General features: G+C 45.2%; 1 protein-coding gene across 8 annotated transcripts in view; it reads right to left on the bottom strand.

Moving 5' to 3' along the window:
- RTKN (rhotekin) overlaps window positions 1-21,473 on the bottom strand; it is a 153,487-nt gene that overhangs the window by 17,285 nt on the left and 114,729 nt on the right. For all 8 annotated transcript variants that reach the window (XM_088454466.1, XM_088454463.1, XM_088454468.1 and 5 more), the window contains exons 8-10: window positions 21,319-21,425; window positions 10,125-10,250; window positions 3,837-4,002 (exon numbers count right to left, since the gene is read on the bottom strand). In XM_088454466.1, the coding sequence (XP_088310592.1) occupies window positions 3,837-4,002; window positions 10,125-10,250; window positions 21,319-21,425 (399 nt within the window). The remainder of the gene's footprint in view (window positions 1-3,836; window positions 4,003-10,124; window positions 10,251-21,318; window positions 21,426-21,473) is intronic.

The following is a 21,473-nucleotide window of genomic DNA, read 5'->3' as shown; positions in this document are numbered from 1 at the left end:
CCATCCTTCTACCGTACATAGCGGCTGATCGGCAATGTTGCAATTCTGCTTCCCACAATGTGATTTACAGAGGAATGGTCTCAGGCTGGGCATACTGTCAGATATAATGTCTGTAGGACCGACAGACATTTTATCTGACAAGCTGAAGCCTAGCAGATATCGTATATTACAGTGTATTGCCACAATATCTGCGCCCGTCCCTTGTGTAGGAAATGGGCAGGCGGCCACGGCAGCACATACCCTGCCAGATGCGGCCAACCAATTATCAGAACTATCAGACATGCTGGATGATTTCAGCATGTTCGACAAACCGATAATTACTGATGGACCGTGGCAATCACAGTGTATGCCAAGCATAAGTTGGAGACCGCCAGGGAGAATGGTGCAAGCTGGAGGCTGTCAGGGAGACCAGGCCAAGTTGGAGCTGGAGGCCATCAGAGAGAACAGTCTAAGCTGGAGATAGCCAGGGAGCACAGTCTAAGCTGGAGATAGCAAGGGGGCACAGTGTAAGCTGGAGATAGCCAGGGAGCACAGCCTAAGATGGAGATAGCCAGGGAGCACAGCCTAAGCTGGAGATAGCCAGGGAGCACAGTCTAAGCTGGAGATAGCCAGGGAGCACAGTCTAAGCTGGAGATAGCCAGGGAGCACAGTCTAAGCTGGAGCTAGCCAGGGTGCACAGCCTAAGCTGGAGATAGCCACGGAGCACAGCCTAAGCTGGAGATTGCCAGGGAGCACAGCCTAAGCTGGAGATAGCCAGGGGGCATAGCCTAAGATGGAGATAGCCAGGGGGCACAGTCTAAGCTGGAGATAGCCAGAGGGCACAGCCTAAAATGGAGATAGCCAGGGGGCACAGCCTAAGATGGAGATAGCCAGGGGGCACAGTCTAAGCTGGAGATAGCCAGGGGGCACAGTCTAAGGCAGGTGTGAGCAAGGTGGTCCCAGAGCTGTTGCATAGCTACACATTCCAGCATGCTCTGCCACAGTTTTGCTATTTAGCCATGTTAAAACTGTTGCTGGGCATGCTGGGACACAGGGCTGGAGGGCTGCTTATTGCCCACCCCTGGTCTAAGGGGTAAATTTACTAAGAATCGTTTCTGGTGGAGAATGAAGACACTAGGCGTTGCTGGGACACATGTGGGTTATTCTCAAACAAACTCACACATTTACTAAGAATTGTTTCTGACTGAATCGTCGGTGATCTATGGAATCACGTTTGCCAGTGATCTATGGAATCGTGTTTGCCAGTGATCTATGGAATCGTGTTTGCCACTGATCTATGGAATCGCGTTTGCCAGTGATCTATGGTATCGTGTTTGCCAGTGATCTATGGAATCGTGTTTGCCAGTGATCTGTGGAATTGCATTTGCCAGTGATCTGTGGAATTGCGTTTGCCAGTAATCTGTGGAATCGTGTTTGCCAGTGATCTATGGAATCACGTTTGCCAGAGATCTGTGGAATCGCGTTTGCCAGAGATCTGTGGAATTGCCTTTGGCAGTGATCTATGGAATCGTTTTTGCCAGTGATCTATGGAATCACCTTTGGCAGTGCTCTATGGAATCGCGTTTCCCAGTGATCTATGGAATCGCATTTGATCATGTGCGAGTTCAGTTGTATTTGGCTGAAATTAATAGATACTGTACCTGCCTGTGAGCAGTGTGTTGTGCAGACTTCTGTGTGCTATATGTGTAATAAAGTGTTAAAAAAATCAGAAAATAAAGCGGTGTGGGGTCCTCCACCAAAAAACATAACCAGCCCTGGACTTCTAAGCCTGTTCTGGTACAGGAAACTCAGGACAAAAACCACACACAGAGTTCCCCCTATTTTCCTATAACCTTCACTGGGCTGAACCAGCTGGGATGGTAATGCCACAGCAGGGAGACACACAGTGTGAGGTCCTCCTGCCAAATTATTCTCCAGCTTCAAACTGGTCAGCCCAGGGCTGGCGATCCTTGGAAAGTGGGGACCCGAAAAATAAAATGGAGATCCCTCCTCCCGAGAATCCAGCAGCTCTTTCCCGCACCCCTGGTGGCGGTGGGTGCGTAAGTAACAGGTTAAACATAGTACTAATATTGTTCTTCACAATGGATCTACAGGTTTCAGCAAGTCTGCCCTGTGGCACTTGTAGAACCACAAGTGGCAGCAGGCAGCTGGTACCTGTACCACCACTGTAAAACATGACATGAATACCGAAGGCTTAAACACTTATTTACACAATCTCTCACTGGCACTACATACTTACAGCACCCACACCAGGGTGCTAATCGGTCCTCTTGTCCAGGAGGCAAAATCAACTGACAGCGGCCACTGATTGGCTAAGAGTGGTCTTATTTTAAGAAAATAAGGTGGAGAAAAAAACCGTGAGATGCTGCGGGCAGCCCAAGCCCAGGTAATCAGTACCCACCCCCCCTCTTGGCGCTCGTGCTTGCAAGTTTGTTTGATGGTGTATTGGCTTCTATTTGTGTGTTCAGCCGTGCTTTGCAATAGAATCATGTTTGTACACTCTTGTTTGCCGTTGCTAAATCTCCATGTTTTAAAATCAGGGGAAACTTTCACAGAAATGCAATATTAACCAGATATGATTCTTAATATACCCCTAAGCAGGAGACCAATAGGGCGGATGGTCTAAGCTGGAGGCGGTCAGGGAGGATGGTCTATGTTGGTCAGCAGGAAGAAGGGTCTAAGCTGAAGGCCGCCAGTGAGAATGATGAAAGCTTGAGAACACCAGGGAGAACAATCTAAGCTGGAGAACGCCAGGGAGAACAATCTAACCTGGAGAACGCCAGGGAGAACAGTCTAAGCTGGAGAATGCCAGGGAGAACAGTCTAAGCTGGAGAACGCCAGGTAGAACAGTCTAACCTGGAGAACGCCAGGGATACCAATCTAAGCTGGAGAACGCCAGGGAGAACAGTCTAAGCTGGAGAACGCCAGGGAGAACAGTCTAAGCTGGAGAACGCCAGGGAGAACAGTCTAAGCTGGAGACCACTAGAGAGAACAATCTAAGCTGGAGAACATCAGGGAGAACAATCCAAGCTGGAGATTGCCAGGGAAATTGATCTAAGCTCTAGATGGCCAGGGAAAATGGTCTAAGTTCTAGATGGCCAGGTAGACCAATCTAAGCTGGAGAATGCCAGGGAGAACAGTCTAAACTGGAGAATGCCAGGGGGAACACCAGGGAAAACGGTCTAAGCTGTAGATGGCCAGGGAGAACAGTCTAAACTGGAGAACGCCAGGGAAAACTGTCTAAGCTGTAGATAGCCAGGGAGAACAATCTAACCTGGAGACCACCAGGGAAAATGGTCTAAGGTGGAGACAGCAAGGGTGAATGGTTGGAGCTAAAGATGGGCATCTAAGCTGGAGACAGCCAGGGAGAATGACCTAAACTGGAGACCATCAGGGAGAAGGGTCAAAGCTTTAAACTGTTGGGAGAACAACCTAAGTTGGAGAGCGCCAAGGAATCGCATAACTGATTAATGTTTTCTTATGACTACTAATAAAATAATTGGACAGGCAATGGACAGAAGACAGAATGATGGGACAGGCACCAGACAGGAGATATAACAATGGGACAGACACCACACACAAGAAAGAATGATGGGACAGATACTGGACAGGAGACCGAATGATGGGACAGATACTGGACAGAAGACAGAATGATGAGACAGATACTGGACAGGAGAGAGAACGGTAAGACAGACACCGGTCAGGAGACCACATGATATGATAGATGCCAGACAGGAGACAGAATGAAGAGATCCTGGAAAGAAGAGATGAAGGCCATAAGATGGCTGAGGATAATACATCAGCCTGTATTTATCAGTAACACAGCTGACACTTACTCATGTCATAGAAATGTTGCCAAAATGCCTCCATCCATCGACGCAGATCTTCACGGCCCTCGGTCCTGGCAGTGTGAGTTACTTCCTCGCAGCCATACCAGTTAGTAATGGACAAGCTGAGCCCATGGCTCTGTCCCTCGCGATCTGAACACCGGATTTTGGTCTCCTGGAGAAGAGCACAGGATTCATTAACACATCTGTTTGTAGATTCCTAGAACATACTGCGAACACAACCCAGATTGTCATCAGCTATAAACACGGCAATGGCCATTATAATTCATTACCATGCTGAATATCTATATACCAGTATATGTTCTATGTTCATTGCACCCTGTATTCCTTTGCAGTGTTACACCATCAGAAAAATCCAAAGAGGACTTTTATATTTTGTATCACTCTGAGGCAGCATGATTGTTTGGCTTGCAGTGTCATAGGTAACACACATGGGTTGTACATATCGGTGGGTTTACAGAGGGCGTAGCAGGGTTTTTACAGAAAATATACAAGTCTCTCATTATAAAGGTGATTTTATCCACATGTATAATTTATAGCAGTGGTTCCCAAAGTGGGTGCCTCAGGGCACTTGCAGGGGGGCCTTAGGTTGGTGGTCCGGTACCAAATAAAATGATTTTTAGTCAGTGTGATAGACAAAACCAGTGCTAATGGCTGCCAATCAAAAAATATGTGGACAAAAAGAAGCACAGCCCTGTCCCCCAGCACATAACTGAGACCTAGGGGGTAAATTTACTAACAATCGAGTCTAATCGAGTTTTTTGTTTTTTTTATCTCGTGAGTTTAGCTGAAAGTGAGTTGACCGATGGTGAAGAGATTTCTCCCCCGAGTAGCAGGTTCACATGAGATTTCTCACCCGAGATGGCAGTGTCTTCTCTCTGCAAAACTCTCCCGAGCAAGCAGCCGGCACATATCAGTGAGACACATCAGTGAGACACATCAGTGAGATACATCAGTGAGACACATCAGTGAGATACATCAGTGAGACACATCAGTGAGATACATCAGTGAGACACATCAGTGAGATACATCAGTGAGACACATCAGTGAGACACATCAGTGAGACACATCAGTGAGATGATACATCAGTGAGATGATACATCAGTGAGACACATCAGTGAGACACATCAGTGAGATGATACATCAGTGAGACACATCAGTGAGATACATCAGTGAGATGATACATCAGTGAGACACATCAGTGAGATACATCAGTGAGATGATACATCAGTGAGATGATACATCAGTGAGATGATACATCAGTGAGATACATCAGTGAGACACATCAGTGAGATGATACATCAGTGAGACACGTCAGTGAGACACGTCAGTGAGACACGTCAGTGAGACCTCAGTGAGACACATATCAGTGAGATACGTCAGTGAGATACATCAGTGAGATGATACATCAGTGAGACACATCAGTGAGATACATCAGTGAGATACATCAGTGAGATGATACATCAGTGAGACACATCAGTGAGACACATCAGTGAGACACATCAGTGAGACACATCAGTGAGACACATCAGTGAGATGATACATCAGTGAGATGATACATCAGTGAGACACATCAGTGAGACACATCAGTGAGATGATACATCAGTGAGACACATCAGTGAGATACATCAGTGAGATGATACATCAGTGAGACACATCAGTGAGATACATCAGTGAGATGATACATCAGTGAGATGATACATCAGTGAGATGATACATCAGTGAGATACATCAGTGAGACACATCAGTGAGATGATACATCAGTGAGACACGTCAGTGAGACACGTCAGTGAGATACGTCAGTGAGACACGTCAGTGAGACCTCAGTGAGACACATATCAGTGAGATACGTCAGTGAGATACATCAGTGAGATGATACATCAGTGAGACACATCAGTGAGATACATCAGTGAGATACATCAGTGAGATGATACATCAGTGAGACACATCAGTGAGACACATCAGTGAGACACATCAGTGAGATGATACATCAGTGAGATGATACATCAGTGAGACACATCAGTGAGACACATCAGTGAGACACATCAGTGAGACACATCAGTGAGATACATCAGTGAGACACATCAGTGAGACACATCAGTGAGACACATCAGTGAGACACATCAGTGAGATACATCAGTGAGATATGTGCTTGCTGCTTGTTTGGTCTACCTGTTAAATTATGTAGGGTCCCCCTCCCCCAAAAGTATAACCAGCCCCACTCTGCTCAGCTAGTCCTGGTTCCTAAAATTATGGGGAACAAAATGAGTAGGGTTCCACGGTAATTTAGGAACCACCACCTGGCTGCAGGGCTAGTGCTGGTTTTAAATATAGGGGGTGAAAAATGCGTAATGGGTCTCCCTATAATTAAAACCAGCACCGGAACCAAACCGACCAGGGTGTAATGCCACAGCCAGGAGATCCTATTACCGGGTCTCCATGGCCAAAGCATTCACACCCCAAGCCGGTCAGCCCAAGCCGGGGATCTCGGGGGAGGTAAGAAGGGGTCGCCCCTCTCCCAAAACCCCAGGCGTGGTCTGAAGCCCGGTGCTCTTCTCCGCCCCAATGGGCTGTGGGTACGGGAGTAATAAATTGTTAAATAGATATGAACTATTGTATTTTACAGTATAACTACAGGTGCCAGCATGCCTGCCGTTTGACACTTGTGGAACTACAAATGCCAGCAGACGGCCGGCACCTGTACCTCCACTGTAAAATAAATAGTTTAAAAAAAACCACAGTACACACGAACCGTCTAAAGTAAGACTTTATTACACACCTACATCACTCACACTAAAGTAAGACTTTATTACACACCTACATCACTCACACTAAAGTAAGACTTTATTACACACCTACATCACTCACACTAAAGTAAGACTTTATTACACACCTACACCACTCACACTAAAGTAAGACTTTATTACACACCTACATCACTCACACTAAAGTAAGACTTTATTACACACCTACCTCACTCACACTAAAGTCTTACTTTATTATACACCTACATCACTCACACTAAAGTAAGACTTTATTACACACCTACATCACTCACACTAAAGTAAGACTTTATTACACACCTACATCACTCACACTAAAGTAAGACTTTATTACACACCTACATCACTCACACTAAAGTCTTACTTTAGTGTGAGTGAGGTAGGTGTGTAATAAAGTCTTACTTTAGTGTGAGTGATGGAGGTGTGTAATAAAGTCTTACTTTAGTGTGAGTGATGGAGGTGTGTAATAAAGTCTTACTTTAGTGTGAGTGATGGAGGTGTGTAATAAAGTCTTACTTTAGTGTGAGTGGTGTAGGTGTGTAATAAAGTCTTACTTTAGTGTGAGTGGTGTAGGTGTGTAATAAAGTCTTACTTTAGTGTGAGTGATGTAGGTGTGTAATAAAGTCTTACTTTAGTGTGAGTGATGTAGGTGTGTAATAAAGTCTTACTTTAGTGTGAGTGATGTAGGTGTGTAATAAAGTCTTACTTTAGTGTGAGTGATGTAGGTGTGTAATAAAGTCTTACTTTAGTGTGAGTGATGTAGGTGTGTAATAAAGTCTTACTTTAGTGTGAGTGATGTAGGTGTGTAATAAAGTCTTACTTTAGTGTGAGTGATGTAGGTGTGTAATAAAGTCTTACTTTAGTGTGAGTGATGTAGGTGTGTAATAAAGTCTTACTTTAGTGTGAGTGATGTAGGTGTGTAATAAAGTCTTACTTTAGTGTGAGTGATGTAGGTGTGTAATAAAGTCTTACTTTAGTGTGAGTGATGTAGGTGTGTAATAAAGTCTTACTTTAGTGTGAGTGATGGAGGTGTGTAATAAAGTCTTACTTTAGTGTGAGTGAGGTAGGTGTGTAATAAAGTCTTACTTTAGTGTGAGTGATGGAGGTGTGTAATAAAGTCTTACTTTAGTGTGAGTGGTGTAGGTGTGTAATAAAGTCTTACTTTAGTGTGAGTGGTGTAGGTGTGTAATAAAGTCTTACTTTAGTGTGAGTGATGTAGGTGTGTAATAAAGTCTTACTTTAGTGTGAGTGATGTAGGTGTGTAATAAAGTCTTACTTTAGTGTGAGTGATGTAGGTGTGTAATAAAGTCTGACTTTAGTGTGAGTGATGGAGGTGTGTAATAAAGTCTTACTTTAGACGGTTCGTGTGTACTGTGTTTTTTTTTAAACTATTTATTTTACAGTGGAGGTACAGGTGCCGGCCGTCTGCTGGCATTTGTAGTTCCACAAGTGTCAAACGGCAGGCATGCTGGCACCTGTAGTTCCACTGTAAATTACAATAGTTTAGAACTTTTGAACATATTATTACCCCCATACCCACCACTCCAGGGGTGCGGGGAAGAGCCCAGGGCTTCAGCATAAGTCTGGGGTTTTGGGACAGGGGGGACCCCTTTTTGAGAGGGGTCCCCACCTCCCCTGAGATCCCTGGCTTGGGCTGACCGGTTTGGGGTGTGAATCTTTGGCCCTGGAGACCCAGTAATAGGGTCTTCGGGCTGTGGCATTACACCCCAGTCAGTTTAGGCCCGGTGCTGGTTTTAAATATAGGGGGACCCATATGCATTTTTTTTTGCCCCTATATTTAAAACCAGCACTAGCCCTGCAGCCAGGTGCCCTACTCGTTTTGTTCCCCGTAATTTTAGGAACCAGGACTGGCTGAGCAGAGTGGGGCTGGTTATGCTTTTGAGGGTGGGGGACCCTACATAATTTAACAGGTAGACCAAACAAGCAGCAAGCACATATCTCACTGATGTATCTCACTGATGTGTCTCACTGAGATGTGTCTCACTGATCTCACTGATGTGTCTCACTGATGTGTCTCACTGATGTGTCTCACTGATGTGTCTCACTGATGTGTCTCACTGATCTCACTGATGTGTCTCACTGATGTATCTCACTGATGTGTCTCACTGATCTCACTGATGTGTCTCACTGATGTGTCTCACTGATGTATCATCTCACTGATGTGTCCGTCTCACTGATGTGTCTCACTGATGTGTCTCACTGATGTATCTCACTGATGTGTCCGTCTCACTGATGTATCATCTCACTGATGTGTCCGTCTCACTGATGTATCATCTCACTGATGTGTCCGTCTCACTGATGTATCATCTCACTGATGTGTCCGTCTCACTGATGTATCATCTCACTGATGTGTCTCACTGATGTATCATCTCACTGATGTGTCTCACTGATGTATCATCTCACTGATGTGTCCGTCTCACTGATGTATCATCTCACTGATGTGTCCGTCTCACTGATGTATCATCTCACTGATGTATCTCACTGATGTGTGCGTCTCACTGATGTATCATCTCACTGATGTGTCCGTCTCACTGATGTATCATCTCACTGATGTATCTCACTGATGTATCATCTCACTGATGTGTCCGTCTCACTGATGTATCATCTCACTGATGTGTCCGTCTCACTGATGTATCATCTCACTGATGTATCTCACTGATGTGTCCGTCTCACTGATGTATCATCTCACTGATGTGTCCGTCTCACTGATGTATCATCTCACTGATGTGTCCGTCTCACTGATGTATCGTCTCACTGATGTATCTCACTGATGTGTCCGTCTCACTGATGTATCATCTCACTGATGTGTCCGTCTCACTGATGTATCATCTCACTGATGTATCTCACTGATGTGTGCAGGCTGCTTGCTCGGGAGAGTTTTGCAGAGAGAAAACACTGCAGAAACATACACAAATCGCACTGATCGCACTGATCTGTGTATGTTTCTGCAAAACTCGCAGCTCAGGAGGTGGAGTGTTTGAAACTTCAATTTCTCTGCGAGTTTGCTTCAATCTCAATCGAGATTAAAATCTCGATTCTTGGTAAATTCCCGATTTGTATCTTTTTCATGAAAAGTATTTCCGAGTTTGCCCGATGGTTGCTTAGAGTTTGCGATCTCACCCGAGCTTTACGAGCGAGTAGAGAGAAATGACTGAGTACAGAGTTTGTCTTTAGTAAATTTGCGAGATGAAAAATGCCTAAACTCATCTCGACCAAACTCGAATCTTAGTAACTTTCCCCCTAAGGGTGACATATAAGCACAATTTACTTTATTTAATTTTTGCTAAATTTGTCAATAAGAAACTTTTGGCCCAGGGGTGCTGTGGAAAAATACTGTTACTCTAGGAAAAAGTTTGGGAACCCCTGATTTATAGCCTGTGAGACAGAGAATGTCATGTGCATGTTACAGGACGTACTGTGCCCGGGAACACCCATAGTAACATGTATGTAAACATGAGCAGTCCTCACCCACCTTATTGATGAACACAGTTAGTTCCGGTTCTTGTGCTGAGTCGGTCTTACAGATCTGTCTGTAGCAGAGCAACCGGCACCCGCGCAACACACAGAACATACGCTGCCAGCTCTTCTGTCCCCGTGCCTGCAGCACAAACACATACACAGTGCGTGCAGTACACATAAATACATACATAGTGTGTGCAGTACACATAAATACATATGCAAGTGACTAACATACATACACAAACATAAGCGCACACACATACTGTGACTGACATATACACACATACTGTGACTGACATACCTACAGACACACACACATAGTGTGACTGACATACATACACACACACACACATACTGTGACTGACATACATACATACATACACACATACTGTGACTGACATATATACACACATACACTGTGACTGACATACACACACACATACACTGTGACTGACATACATACATACACTGTGACTGACATACATACACACATACTGTGACTGACATACATACACACATACTGTGACTGACATACATACACACACATACTGTGACTGACATACATACACACACATACTGTGACTGACATACATACACACACATACTGTGACTGACATACATACACACATAGTGTGACTGACATACATACACACATACTGTGACTGACATACATACACACATAGTGTGACTGACATACATACACACATAGTGTGACTGACATACATACACACATAGTGTGACTGACATACATACACACATAGTGTGACTGACATACATACATACATACTGTGACTGACATACATACACACATAGTGTGACTGACATACATACACACATACTGTGACTGACATACATACACACACATACTGTGACTGACATACATACACACACATACTGTGACTGACATACATACACACATACTGTGACTGACATACACACACATACTGTGACTGACATACACACACATACTGTGACTGACATACATACACACACACATACTGTGACTGACATACATACACACACACATACTGTGACTGACATACATACACACATACTGTGACTGACATACATACACACATACTGTGACTGACATACACACACACATACTGTGACTGACATACATACACACACACATACTGTGACTGACATACATACACACATACTGTGACTGACATACATACACACATAGTGTGACTGACATACATACACACATACTGTGACTGACATACATACACACATACTGTGACTGACATACATACACACACATACTGTGACTGACATACATACACACACATACTGTGACTGACATACATACACACATACTGTGACTGACATACACACACACATACTGTGACTGACATACATACATACATACTGTGACTGACATACATACACACATAGTGTGACTGACATACATACACACATACTGTGACTGACATACATACACACACATACTGTGACTGACATACATACACACACATACTGTGACTGACATACATACACACATACTGTGACTGACATACACACACACATACTGTGACTGACATACACACACACATACTGTGACTGACATACATACACACACACATACTGTGACTGACATACATACACACACACATACTGTGACTGACATACATACACACATACTGTGACTGACATACATACACACATACTGTGACTGACATACACACACACATACTGTGACTGACATACATACATACATACTGTGACTGACATACATACATACATACTGTGACTGACATACATACATACACACACACATACTGTGACTGACATACATACACACATACTGTGACTGACATACACACATACATACTGTGACTGACATACATACATACACACACACATACTGTGACTGACATACATACATACACACACACATACTGTGACTGACATACATACACACATACTGTGACTGACATACATACACACATACTGTGACTGACATACATACATACATACTCACATACTGTGACTGACATACACACACACATACTGTGACTGACATACACACACACATACTGTGACTGACATACACACACACATACTGTGACTGACATACATACACACATACTGTGACTGACATACATACACACATACTGTGACTGACATACATACACACATACTGTGACTGACATACATACACACATACTGTGACTGACATACATACACACATACTGTGACTGACATACATACACACACATACTGTGACTGACATACATACACACACACATACTGTGACTGACATACATACACACACATACTGTGACTGACATACATACATACACACACACATACTGTGACTGACATACATACATACATACATGTACTGTGGCAGTATCACCAGAGGTGGCGTTGGTGAGCAGCAGATTCTGGGTGGGATTGGAGAGATCCTCCCACACAGGGATGAAATACTGAGTGGTGATACACCTGGGAGGGGGAGAGAGCTCAGGTGTGAGCTAGTGAGAGGGCTGAGCAGTCAGGCCGGGAGAGACCGTCTAGTTGGGACTGTAACAGTCAGAGAGCCCAGTGAAGCTGAGCGAGCCATTGGGGGCCAGGAGGCCGGTGTCCGGACCTTGCAGGAGGCAAGGGGGGACCACAAAACTCTCTGACCGTGGGACATTGAAGCAGTAAAGCTGCGGGCTGAGAAAGCCAGGGCCTATATCTGTGTGATACAGGGAAGGCCACCAGGACTGTGTATTGTTATTTTCTGTATCCTGAAGTCACAAGCTGGAAGTAAAAGCATCGTTTATTTACTTGAAAACCGTGTGTGGACCCTCAATAAGCACCTAAACACTGCACCCACCCACCCTCTGCCCAGCTAAATACCCCAAGTCATCACAATATGGTGGAGAATGTGGGCACAAGAGATTCTATGCAACAAGTCTACTCAACAAAGATCTGCGCAAAAGTGGACTACAGCAAGTAAATGGACATAAGGTGGCTCACTGCGCCTGCGTGGCTCGTCATGGTGGTGAGTGGACTACAGCAAGTAAATGGACATAAGGAGGCTCACTGCACCTGCGTGGCTCATCATGGTGGTGAGTGGACTACAGCAAGTAAATGGACATAAGGGGGCTCACTGCGCCTGCGCGGCTCGTCATGGTGGTGAGTGGACTACAGCAAGTAAATGGACATAAGGGGGCTCACTGCACCTGCGCGGCTCGTCATGGTGGTGAGTGGACTACAGCAAGTAAATGGACATAAGGGGGCTCACTGCGCCTGCGTGGCTCATCATGGTGGTGAGTGGACTACAGCAAGTAAATGGACATAAGGGGGCTCACTGCGCCTGCGCGGCTCGTCATGGTGGTGAGTGGACTACAGCAAGTAAATGGACATAAGGGGGCTCACTGCGCCTGCGTGGCTCATCATGGTGGTGAGTGGACTACAGCAAGTAAATGGACATAAGGGGGCTCACTGCGCCTGCGCGGCTCGTCATGGTGGTGAGTGGACTACAGCAAGTAAATGGACATAAGGGGGCTCACTGCGCCTGCGTGGCTCGTCATGGTGGTGAGTGGACTACAGCAAGTAAATGGACATAAGGGGGCTCACTGCGCCTGCGTGGCTCATCATGGTGGTGAGTGGACTACAGCAAGTAAATGGACATAAGGGGGCTCACTGCGCCTGCGCGGCTCGTCATGGTGGTGAGTGGACTACAGCAAGTAAATGGACATAAGGGGGCTCACTGCGCCTGCGTGGCTCGTCATGGTGGTGAGTGGACTACAGCAAGTAAATGGACATAAGGGGGCTCACTGCGCCTGCGTGGCTCGTCATGGTGGTGAGTGGACTACAGCAAGTAAATGGACATAAGGGGGCTCACTGCGCCTGCGCGGCTCGTCATGGTGGTGAGTGGACTACAGCAAGTAAATGGACATAAGGGGGCTCATTGCGCCTGCGCGGCTCGTCATGGTGGTGAGTGGACTACAGCAAGTAAATGGACATAAGGGGGCTCACTGCGCCTGCGCGGCTCGTCATGGTGGTGAGTGGAAACAGCACAAGTTGAACTGTGTAAGAGAATTGTCTGTAATGTGCACTTTCCCTCAGCATTGGAAGGGTTAAAAAGAAATTGTGTGGTTTAATGTTCTGTTGAATCCTTAAGCTCGTTAAGTCCATGTGTGGTACTGAGGGAGCAGAGGCTCCTATTGAGAGGCTGTTAAACAGACAGTGCTTGACATGCTGGTAATTGTGGTACCACATGAAGAAAAAATAGTTTTACTGTGTTAAAAATACTTGTGAAGACAAAAGTGTGATACAGTGAAAATAAAAACCAGTTGTTCCTGTGTATTTTGGGCCAATAATCATGGGAAATAACAAAATACATTTTAAAGGCAGAAAGCCGGCTACAAAGGCCCAGTTTAAGGCTGGAGAATTGCAAATCCAGGACTGGAGTCTACAGTCTAATTGTGAAGAAAGATTATTACAGGGAAGGGACTTAGGACTTCATTCAGAGACGGTCGAAGCGGCCGCACGGTTGTACACAGCCGATGTTCGCTAAACTGCGCATGCGTACAGTTCGCAATGCGCAAACTAGCCGCTACGATCAGAAATTTCGCTCTCCTTCAACACCGCCAGGTCGGTAGTTTGAGTGACAGATTGCAGCGTTTGTGGGTGGTAACATGGGAAGGTGCTTGAAAACGGAGGTGTGGAGATCCGAACGCAGGCGTGCCTAATTATGCGAATGTCGTTTTATGGGAGTGTATAATTAACAAAGTAGCGTCATAGCACACGTGACATGGGAGGTTTTACACTGACATGATCGTAGAGCTTAAGAGAGGGTTAGGTCAACCTTTAGCTCTACGACCAGTTCCGATGGCTTTCGATGCTCGCGATTAATCCTTATGTAGCCGGAGATGACGTGCTATGCGTACGACGTGGGCGTATTTTTAGCGGTCCAACCGCATCTACCCCTTGGCCGGCCAGCTAATGATCCGACCTTAGGGATGCAACATGCGTGTGCATCATTAGCATATCCGGACCCTTTTTTAGTACGACCGTGCGGCCGCTTCGACCGACTCTGAATGAGGTCCTTAGAGTTGTTTAAAGTCCTCTGTGGTGAATCCTTCCCAATTGATGGGGTAAACAGTGTTACTCCGTTGAAAGAGACAGTTTCAAAGCAGAATAAAGATGTCGGTGTGTGTGGTCAGTGTATGGTGCAAGGTCCGTCCAATGAGGGCTATATTAGCCTGGAAGAATTTGACAGAATGCGTAACGCTTTGAATGAAGGTAATGCGTATTTTGCCGGGAAGGTTGATGACTTAACAGAGCAAATTAGCTGACGAGAGAAATGTTCATGGACAAACGGTAAAGAAATTGCGGAGTGAATTGTCCGCTTTGAAAATGGCATTTAAGCAGGAAGAAATAAAAAACCGTGAAGTTCTTAGAGACAGACCTCAAATTGGCAACGATGTCTGAATGCCTTGAGGACGCTAAAATGTTCCAATGTATTACAAAGTATGAGAATGATGTGCTCCTAGCAAAGAATGATGTATTGGAGCAAGATATTGTCGAGGTGCAGCAAAGATGTGTGTTACTTCAGCAGGAAGTGGAAGAGTTAAAAGAAGAGGTCCAGAGATATCAGAGTGATGCAGAGCGCGCACAAGTGAAAGTGGCGGATCTGGCTCTGGTGTTAAAAGAAAAAGACTCTCTAATTGTATCCACTGAAGTAATGCTTAAAGATTGTGAATTGGAGAAAACTTCTCTGGCGGAAAAGTTTTGTGAAGTAAAAGAGAAGTATCTCCAGATGCTGCAAACTCTCGCTCAGTGGGAGACTGACCGTGAAGGAAAAGAGATGGAGATGGTCCGTCCTGAAGTCAGCTGTAAGGAGCAAGTACAAACTCTCCATTCTCATTTACTTGCAGCTAAAGCAGTTTCAGAATGTCTGACAGAAAGAAATGGATTCCTGGAGGAAAGTCTACATAAAGCTGCAAAGCAAAGTGAAGCGTTGGAGAGAGAGCTGTACCTTGCCCATGGCAGGACTTGGGAGTTGCAAGAACAGAGTGAGAACCGTGAGAAGTGTCGGCTAAGTACACAGGACCAGTTACAAAGACTCCAAGTGGAGAAGAATACCAAAGAAATGGAATTGAAATATACATTAAAATTTGCGGAGTCTGACATAATTGTACAGAAGTTGAGCCTTGCTGAACATGAAGTTCTGGAGCGCAAACTACTGCAATCCGAGAGCAAGTTGGAAAGCGCCATGGTGAAAATTGCCCAGCTGGGAGAGCCGCTGTCTAGGGCTCAGATGAAGTTCCACATGGTAGTGGGAAAATCAGAAGAGGAGCTGTTAGTGAAGTATGCCAGTAGCCAATACAGGGCTTCCAGGCTGAAGGTTTAAAGAGGTGACAAAGAGCAGTTGGCAAAAATATGTGCTTCCAAGAGGTGTAAGCAAGAGAATCCTTTGTTTGGTTAAAAAGAAACAAAGGAAAAGCCGATCTTTGTATGAACCAGAAGATGAGGAAAAGAACTTGCGGGGTTCTGCTGAAGTTGACAAGAATGAAGAGGAAGTATGTCACTTCGGGAAAATTAACATCAAGGTCAAGGACATGGTGGAGGAGGAAGATAAACTCTGGAACCTGGAGGAAGAGACCCCCAGAGATCACAAGAGTGTGTATGACCATGGATGTGGTAGAGTTCCCTCATGAGGAAAGTAAAAAGGGACATCGTCATGAGAATGCCTCGTCCCATGTCGCTGAACCCAGGGGCTTCAAGCTGGGGAGGGGGATATGTGGCAGTATCACCAGAGGTGGCGTTGGTGAGCAGCAGATTCTGTGTGGGATTGGAGAGATCCTCCCACACAGGGTTGAAATTAGAGATGAGCGGTTCGGATTCTGTGGAATCGAACCGCTCCGAACATTGGGGATCCGAGTCCACCCGAACCCTGTTCGGGTGTTCACCGCCTGACTCTGATCCCCGTTCGGGGCCGAACGGCGGCCGCCTGATGTCGGATTCTCACTAGAGAATCCGACATCAGGGCTCCTATTGTGTAGGGCAGAGCGCTGCTGTGATAGCGCTCTGCCCTACACAGACACAAACACACAGCCGCCAGCGGCAGATGTGTGTTTGTTACAGCAACCAATGAGAGTCACACAGACTCTCATTGGCTGCTGCCCGGAGGGAGCTGGCTGGAGCTCACACATGAGCTCCGTCTTCCGGCTTCCTCCTCAGCGTGTGACAGCAGAGCGGACGGCGCGGGAGCGGGGATACAGGTAATATATATATATTTTTTTTTTCTTGTGTAAGGGCCGGAGGCACTACTGGGGTTTGGGGGGGGGCATACTACTGGGGGGGGGCATGCTACTGGGGGGGGCCATACTACGGGGGGGCATAATACTGGGGGGGCATACTACTGGGGGGGCATACTACTGGGGGCACTGCATAGGGGGCACCACTGCTGGGGGCATTGTGTAAGGGACACCACTACTGTGGGCATTGTGTAAAAGGGGCACTACTGTGGGCATTGTGTAAAAGGGTCACTACTGTGGGTATTGTGTAAAAGGGGCACTACTGTGTGTCGTAACATAAATAAGAGACACTACTTTATGGTGTAATGTGAATCAGGCCCTATGTGCGGTGTAATGTGAATAAGATTGTGCACTGTGACTCCTTGGGCCGTAGCCCACTTTGTAAACAAGTACTGTTACTCTGCTGGCCGTACCCCACTGGGTGGGTGCACTACCTTTCATTTCTGCCACAGCTGTGTGGCAATGTGTCATAGATGTGCTTTATACTGTGGTGTCTGTGTCGTTGTGCCGCTGCTTTGCCGCTTAGTAACCAGTCAGCTCACTGCAACCTTTGGCCAATAATGTTGAAAACAATATTATAAGCTGTGAGGTGGTCTAAATTGACGGGAAATTAATGTTCTTGAGGTTAATAATACTCTAGGAAGAAAAAAAAGACTGATTTATGTGATTTTAGCTGTTTTTGTCAATTTTTGTAAAAAAATCCAAATCCAAAGTCAGTCACCGCAGTTTGGCAAATCCAAATCCAAAGCCGGACGACGAATTAGAACCAAATAAAAATCCGGCAATAACGGTCCGGCGCACATCCCTAGTTGAAATACTGAGTGGTGATACACCTGGGAGGGGGAGAGAGCTCAGGTGTGAGCTAGTGAGAGGGCTGAGCAGTCAGGCCGGGAGAGACAGTCTAGTTGGGACTGTAACAGTCAGAGAGCCCAGTGAAGCTGAGCGAGCCATTGGGGGCCAGGAGGCCGGTGTCCGGACCTTGCAGGAGGCAAGGGGGGGACCACAAAACACTCTGACCGTGGGACATTGAAGCAGTAAAGCTGCGGGCTGAGAAAGCCAGGGCCTATATCTGTGTGATACAGGGAAGGCCACCAGGACTGTGTATTGTTATTTTCTGTATCCTGAAGTCACAAGCTGGAAGTAAAAGCATCGTTTATTTACTTGAAAACCGTGTGTGGACCCTCAATAAGCACCTAAACACTGCACCCATCCACCCTCTGCCGAGCTAAATACCCCAAGTCATTAAAGTACACACACACACACACACACACACACACACACACACACACTGTGACTGACATACATACACACATATACTATGACTAACATACATACACAAACATAAGCACACACACATACTGTGACTGACATATACACACACACATATTGTGACTGACATACATACACAAACATAAGCGCACACACATACTGTGACTGACTTATACACACGCATATACTATGACTAACATACATACACAAACATAAGCGCACACATACTGTGACTGACATATACACACACATACTGTGACTGACATACCTACAGACACACAAGCACACACACATACTTTGACTGACATATACACACATACTGTGACTGACAAACAGACACACACATACTGTGACTGACAAACAGACACACACATACTGTGACTGACAAACACACATACTGTGACTGACATACACACATACTGTGACTGACAAACACACACACACATACTGTGACTGACTTATACACACGCATATACTATGACTAACATACATACACAAACATAAGCGCACACATACTGTGACTGACATAGATACACACACACATACTGTGACTGACATATACACACACAAACTGTGACTGACATACCTACAGACACACAAGCACACACACATACTGTGACTGACCTATACACACACATACTGTGACTGACATATATATATACACACACGCATACTGTGACTGACCTATACACACACATACTGTGACTGACATATATATATACACACACACATACTGTGACTGACCTATACACACACATACTGTGACTGACTTATACACACGCATATACTATGACTAACATACATACACAAACATAAGCGCACACATACTGTGACTGACATAGATACACACACACACATACTGTGACTGACATATACACACACATACTGTGACTGACATACCTACAGACACACAAGCGCACACACACATACTGTGACTGACATATACACACACATACTGTGACTGACATATACACACACATACTGTGACTGACATATACACACACACATACTGTGACTGACATACCTACAGACACACATACTGTGACTGACATATACACACACATACTGTGACTGACATACACACACACATACTGTGACTGACATACACACACATACTGTGACTGACAAACACACACACACATACTGTGACTGACATATACACACACATACTGTGACTGACATATACACACACATACTGTGACTGACATATACACACACACATACTGTGACTGACATACCTACAGACACACATACTGTGACTGACATATACACACACATACTGTGACTGACATACACACACATACTGTGACTGACAAACACACACACACATACTGTGACTGACATACATACACACATACTGTGACTGACAAACACACACACACATACTGTGACTGACATATACACACACACAAACACACACACACACATACTGTGACTGACAAACACACACATACTGTGACTGACAAACACACACACACATACTGTGACTGACAAACACACACACACATACTGTGACTGACATATACACACACACATACTGTGACTGACATATATATACACACACATACTGTGACTGACATACATACACATACTGTGCCTGACATATACATACACACACATATTTTGACTGACATACATACTGTGACTGACTTATTCACACGCATATACTATGACTAACATACATACACAAACATAAGCGCACACATACTGTGACTGACATACATACACACACACACACACACATACTGTGACTGACATACATACACACACACATACTGTGACTGACAAACACACACACACATACTGTGACTGACATACCTACAGGCACACACACATACTGTGACTGACATACCTACAGACACACAAGCACACACACATACTGTGACTGACATACCTACAGACACACAAGCGCACACACACATACTGTGACTGACATATACACACACATACTGTGACTGACATACCTACAGACACACAAACACATACTGTGACTGACATATACACACAAACTGTGACTGAAATACACACAAACTGTGACTGACATACACACACATACTGTGACTGACATACACACACATACTGTGACTGACACACACACACATACTGTGACTGACACACACACACATACTGTGACTGACACACACACACATACTGTGACTGACACACACACACATACTGTGACTGACACACACACATACTGTGACTGACAAACACACATACTGTGACTGACAAACACACATACTGTGACTGACAAACACACACACACATACTGTGACTGACATACACACACACACATACTGTGACTGACATACACACACACACATACTGTGACTGACATACACATACACACACACATACTGTGACTGACATACACATACACACACACATACTGTGACTGACACACACACACATACTGTGACTGACATACACACACACACACATACTGTGACTGACATACACACACACATACTGTGACTGACATACACACACACACATACTGTGACTGACATACACACACATACTGTGACTGACATACACACACACATACACATACTGTGACTGACATACACACACACATACTGTGTGACATATATATATATATATATATATATATATATAACACACGCTTAATGGCAGTGTAAGGACCTCTCCCATATGGTGACAAGGCTGACAGACCTGGATGTGTAGGAACCCGGACAACATCTCCTGGCTCATACAGTCTGGCTGGGCAGTCAGGCGACAGCAGACGCTTCCATACAGGGGCAGCCAACATGAGCTCTCATCTGGAACAGTGCAGAGAATGTCCCATCATACTTCATATATCATGCATG

The sequence above is a fragment of the Taudactylus pleione genome, unplaced genomic scaffold (genome assembly GCF_031769625.1).
Source record: "Taudactylus pleione unplaced genomic scaffold, aTauple2 ptg000618l, whole genome shotgun sequence".
Classification (NCBI taxonomy): domain Eukaryota; kingdom Metazoa; phylum Chordata; class Amphibia; order Anura; family Myobatrachidae; genus Taudactylus; species Taudactylus pleione.
The sequence above is the reverse complement of the archived record's forward strand: the minus strand, read 5'-3'. Positions and strand labels throughout refer to the sequence as shown.